The 6,115-nt window shown below is 28.6% G+C and overlaps 1 protein-coding gene across 1 annotated transcript; it reads right to left on the minus strand.

The window, feature by feature from the left end:
- LOC109335205 (pectate lyase-like) lies at positions 293–2,962 on the minus strand. The gene is made up of 3 exons (XM_019571320.1): positions 2,824–2,962; positions 1,741–2,481; positions 293–996 (listed from the first exon to the last, which is right to left on the minus strand). Exons 1-3 carry the CDS (start codon positions 2,934–2,936, stop codon positions 636–638), a joined length of 1,215 nt encoding a protein of 404 aa, XP_019426865.1. The 5' UTR covers positions 2,937–2,962; the 3' UTR covers positions 293–635.

Consider the following 6,115-nt stretch of genomic DNA (forward strand, 5'->3'; position numbering starts at 1 on the left):
ATAGCTCGCGTGCATGGGTCTAACTATGATCACATAAAGTAGAAGAGAAGCGGATGGGGATTCTCTATCCCAAAAGAACCATGTTTTCACGCCTTTACCTAATGGAGTAACATCAAATAATATAAAAAAATAAATTTATGTTTTTATTTTTATTTTTTCAATAAAGTGAGACATTTTGAATGACTTGGGATATAAATAGGGACACCAATGAAAAAAGATCTTCTTCCTAAGAAAAGCTACTCTTAAAATGGATACCAAAGCAAAAAAAGTATATGAATATTCATGCCTTTAGTAGAGACGAAGGGTGCACATTGAAATGTAATGATAATTGAGATCATTGAATCAAACCAACACTAAGATAAATAAATCACTAGGTGTATAACTTAAATGCTATAAATATATATTATATTAAGAAAACTTTGGGGGAAGTAAATTAAGCAGAGCTGAATTTTACTTCCATACATACAGTTATTTTAATTAGAGTAACCAAATAAACCTAGAATAACGACAATGATTATTAGGCACAGCTAACCAAACACTTTCACATCATTAAAATAATTGAAGAATCTTATTATTTTATTGGTATGAGAGTGTTTGATTAGTCATGTCAAATAGTCACATATAAGTCGTTTAAATCAGCAATGTGCGCCCTTCCGGCATATAAGTGCACCAGAAGTGACAGTCATGGATCCAACCAAAGAAGAAGGTCTTGCACTTAGACTTGAGGCTCTAGCATAGCTAGCACCAGCACCACCACCAGATTGTCTAAAGAATGCTCCATTCAAGAACAAATCACCCTCTGATCTCCAATTCCAGTTCTTCCATTCATCTTCTGAAGCATCTTCATGCTTTGTTACTTCCTTGCTAAACCTGATATTTGGTGCAAGAAACCTATTCCCTTGGCTGTTAATTGTAGGATTAGCACTACCACCAATTGCATACATTTCCCAGTGAGTATAGTCATTGTTCACCACATGAAAATAACCATGTCTACACCTGCAACATTAATTATTTAACCATTATATTACATTTTCATAATCATATATGTATTTCATGTTTTCATTACTAAATAAAAGTATATGGTTCTTTTTTAAATGTTTCCTTTTTTACAAACATTTATGCAAAAATAGTGACATACTTTAAAAAAACTAGGGCTATTAATATTGTAGTGGTCATCAATCCAACCATGATGGTAATGATATAGTGGTATAGCAGTTTAACTTATGGTTTATTAACTAAACCATATATCGGTGAAGTTAGATATACATATATATTATATTAATATTAATATTGAAAAATTAATAAAGAATACAGTAATTACTTTTATTTTCGTTAAAAAAAATTATATGAAAATCAAACAATATAACTGATACAGTTCAATTAAAAACTTATCTATATAACCGATTTTTTACCAGTTTTGGCCGGTATGATTATATGACCAATATACTTGTTGTATCATATTGGTATTGAGATTTGTTAACTAATTGAACTGGTTGACACGAACCATTTTTTACAACATTGAACATGGTATACACTAGTAACTATTAATAAATTAGAATATATTTTCAAAGAACAAACAAAGCCTTAGATGCTCAGACTAAGAAAAAAAATCTTAATAATGTACCATTCAAACATGAAAGAAATATTCTGATTTTTTCTCCATTTAAAATCCTAAGTATGCCATGTAATTTTATCAAAAAGTAAGAAATACATGAAAGTATGAAATTGTTACACTCATACCTTGGCATTCTTTGAACAAGGCCTTCACCAAAATGATTAAAAGCTATTGTGACCTGCATGTCCTTGTCTTGTGTGTAATAATCATTATGTCCCAAGAGCATGACCTTGTCATGATGAGTAAAGTAGTTGTTGGATATTGTTATAGCTGTGGATCCATGAATAGCATCAATTAAACCATCATGGCAATTAGATAATGAACAATGATCAACCCATATATGCTTTGAATTAAATATTGAAATTCCATCACCATCTGAAATTGTCCAAAACCCTGAATGTTGTGGTGAGTTTCTAATATTTGTGTTCCCTCTTGGCTTACAATCATGAATATGAATCCCATGGATTATTATGTTACTCACATAATGTATGGTAATGCATCCTCCACTAGCAATGTGGACACTAGCACCTCTTCCATCAATTGTCTTGAATGAGTTCACTAGAAGCTCTTCTTTCAATGTGATTACCATATCTCTTTGGAAAATTATCCATAATGGCTCATCTTGTATGGCTGCATGCCTTAAAGTTCCGGGTCTTGGGTTCACCGGATCGTCGTCACCAGAATCGGTGACGACATAGATTTTACCATTTCTTCCACCTATCGCGTCCTTGCCAAACCCAATTGCGCAATCAGCTAGCCTCTGCCGGTTGTTCTCCCAATTCGGGTAGCATCGCCAACAATCGTCAATTGGGTTACCCGTTCCGCATGATAGATAACCCAAGTTTCTCCTAGAGGCATTGATGCTCCTACATTATGAAAATCAAAATATGACACATTGTTTGGATACATAAATGTTTTGGCTTATTGGGTATTTCAAGTGTGAGTGGATGAACTAAATATAGCATATAAGTAAATGAATTCATAGATCTTTCCTGAACTCCCCAATTCCAACCGAATATTATAAGTACCCTCAAAAACGACATTTCCCATTACATTTTCTAAGATTACAGAAAAATAGAAAGTGTCATCAAAATGTCACGGAAGACATTTTAGATATGTATAATATATAGTTGCTCTTAAACAACTTGTTTATCAAGTAACCAACACATTAAAAAAAAGTTTAGTAATAAATGCTTATAATTTTTTACCTTTGTACATCTTGTACAACTAGTTCAGGGTCTTGAACTGCAGAGGATGAAACAAATCTAGTTGTCAAAAGAAACATAGCAAAAAGAATAAGGAAACATGAAAAGTGAGTCATTTTTTGCTCTTCACTTAAGAGTGATGAACTTGAGAATGTTATGTTGGTGAAATGGTGAATATGGTTGAGTTTTATAGATACGAAAAAGCCGAGAGTAATGGCGTGATTAATATTTCTAAGTGGGATCCATATTAAAGTAATTTATGGTTTGAACGAAAGTATTTCATTGGTAAAATAATTGAATATGTTCTTAACGATATCTCATTTCTTGTCTCAAGCCAATTATATATTAATACCTAGATAAAATACAAATTTTAAAAACAAAAAGTAATAAAATTGAGCACTTTAATTGATTTGAGACATGAAGTTGGACACGATATGGGATAGTTATCTCCTTCCATAGTTTGAAACCGTTTTAATGTCCCTATGAGTTTAAGTCTCCAAGTCAAAATAATTGACCTTTGTTACTCATCCATGTGGTAGACAATGAATGGGGTCTCTTACCCTTTTCGGGGAGTTGATTGGGTGACTTGGGAGATTTGTAATTTTTGGTAACTAAGACATATTTGTATTATTTTTCTAGAGTGTAATATTTATGCAGTATTAGTGTAAAGATTTATATAGTCAATATATTTCTATCATTTATTTGTATTACTTTTTTTCGAAGAGTTAATAATACGTAAAGATGAATAATAGATATGAACTAAAAATATATAAAACTCTTACTATATCTCTGTATGTATATACATTTTTTTAGATTTTAAATGTAGTTTAATACTTCATTGTCCTTTTTTTTACCTTGAGAAAAAATGTATGCGCTAAAAGTTACGTATTATATATAATGATGCTCACTCTAATGAGTATTGTTGATGTTGTACATTCTACAACACATGAAAATGACATTAAATCTAATTCTGTATTCTACTGTAATCATATAGATATATTGTTGAATAGTTATTTTTAGGATTATTGAATATAAATTTTGAGCATTATTGAATAACAATTATGACATAATAAATTATGTAGTAACTATGTATAAATTTTTATATTAACAATGCAAAAATATTTTAGACATTTTAACCGAATTACAATATTAATAAGAGTAGCTAATTTTGTTGTTTTTTAGAAAGATATTATAACATTATAACATTAATGATTTTCGTCCATGAACAAAAAGACAAATAAGATAAAAGACAATGAATATTACAAAGAAAAAGGAAATAGATTATAAAAAGAAATTCCAAAATTCTCGAAATTATGATTTATAAATAAGGACAGAGGGAATACTTATTTACATCTAATTAAGACTCTAATCTTCTTCCAACAATTTAAATCTACAAGAGTCCACAAAGTAACACTACACAAGAATCATTCAAACATTTTTTTTTGCATCTATACTATTTTTAGTTTCCCACAGGTATCTTCACACTGGATCAATCTTGTTCGAACTGGGAACATCCACAGGTACGTGATGCTAACTCTTCTAATAGACATTTTTTCACCCACAAGACTCGAACCCGAGACCTTATTTAAGATGAATCAAACATGTACTACTTGAACTAACGACAAGTTGGTTTTGCATCTATACTTTGCAGTGTGATTAGTAGGAGATTAGAAAAAATGCACAAAAAGAAAATGACATGTCCAGAATTCTGAAAATGCAAATACACAAATTAAATTAATCTGTCCAAAAAATATTCCTAACACCAAACAAATATCACTCTAGTGTTATCCCATGACAAGTTAGCAGTAGTACGATTTAGATACATTTAAACCATTTTCTTGGGTTTAAATCTAACAAAAAAATGATCATTTTTATATAACCCAAAATGATTATGTTCAAAACCTAGTTCAACTTGATAGATAAACCTAATTTGTAAATTTAAACATTATCTATAACTAAGTAATAAATAAAAATAAAATACATTTCATGTTATATTTTTAAAATCAATAGTATTATAGAATATTATCATGTTATATAAAAGAGCATTAATTTTACATTGCATTTTCTTGAGTTTAAATTTAACCAAAAATGACCTTTTTATATAACCCAAAATAACTTTGTTTAGGTCATAGTAAAACCTTATTTTAGTCCTTAAAAGATGTGATGATCATTGAACCTCAAAGATTATTATCATATGCTCCTTCCCATGAATCATCAAATGAATAGACTAAATTTGCATCCAGATATATGTCACGTTTTTTTTATCTACAATGAAATTTGTCTCATATATAAATATGTATAGCCTAAAAATGTAATTTTCTAGAGAGAAATTATTATTTTTATATTTGCATTAAATAATAAAAAATGTTATATAATATATTTAAATGATAAAAGTGCACAATCTTCTATTTTTATATTGTTTCTTTAATATCGGAGAAGATCCTAATACAATTTTAAAAACATTAAATTGCACACATTTTGTATAATGTCAATATAACTCATTAGTATTTCCACACATATAATAAGAGATGGAGCTTGACTTAATTGATTGATTTATAAAAGCAGCCACCAATTAAGAATAAAAAACAATCAACATCTCTATATCATTTTACAGCATAAAAAGAGCCAAATTTTGCGAACCATATACACACTTTGGTTAAATATCATTTAAAATTGAACTTCCTAACTCTAATCAATGATGAGTACGTAAAAACTTTGTCATATCCATGTAATATTCTGACACTGCAAAAGCAACAAATGTTTTAGAAAAAAAAAAACAAATGCCTGAATAAATATTGTAAAGTGGATAAAAACACTCTAAACTTTATACATTTTGTAATTAGAAATCATAAACTATTTTTTCCTCCTAATTACCCTTTAAACTTTAACTATTAGGGAAATGGTCTATGAGTAAAGATAATATTAAATTAATAGCAATAAATAATAATAACCTAGGTATTTCCTTTTAATATCAATTCCTAGATATTTATTATTTTATTTTATTTTTTGTATATATACAAATATTATTGTATTAACAATTTTTAACTCTAAAATTTAGTTATTATTTTTCTCAGCAAATTTTATATTTTGATGATGGTTTAATTTTATGAAGATATCAACATTTACTAACCTACATTATTTGTATTACTATTGTTGTGAGTATAATTGTTCCAATTTCCTTGTTAGTTTATTTGGTAATTTATCAATCTATTTATATAGAAATCAATTTCATCATAAAGTTTAAGGATAACTAAAAAGAAACATAATTCATATTACATATTTATGAAATGCATAA

The sequence above is a fragment of the Lupinus angustifolius genome, chromosome LG20 (assembly GCF_001865875.1).
Source record: "Lupinus angustifolius cultivar Tanjil chromosome LG20, LupAngTanjil_v1.0, whole genome shotgun sequence".
NCBI lineage: Eukaryota > Viridiplantae > Streptophyta > Magnoliopsida > Fabales > Fabaceae > Lupinus > Lupinus angustifolius.

What these genes read in the sequence shown, in the direction of transcription:
- LOC109335205 (XM_019571320.1), bottom strand. Translation starts at nt 2,936, where the DNA reads ATGACTCACTTTTCATGTTTCCTTATTCTTTTTGCTATGTTTCTTTTG. An exon ending in GTTGTACAAGATGTACAAAG is followed by an intron (nt 2,482 to 2,823) that starts GTAAAAAATTAT and finishes TTCATAATGTAG; the next exon opens with GAGCATCAATGCCTCTAGGA. An exon ending in CTTGTTCAAAGAATGCCAAG is followed by an intron (nt 997 to 1,740) that starts GTATGAGTGTAA and finishes TTAATGTTGCAG; the next exon opens with GTGTAGACATGGTTATTTTC.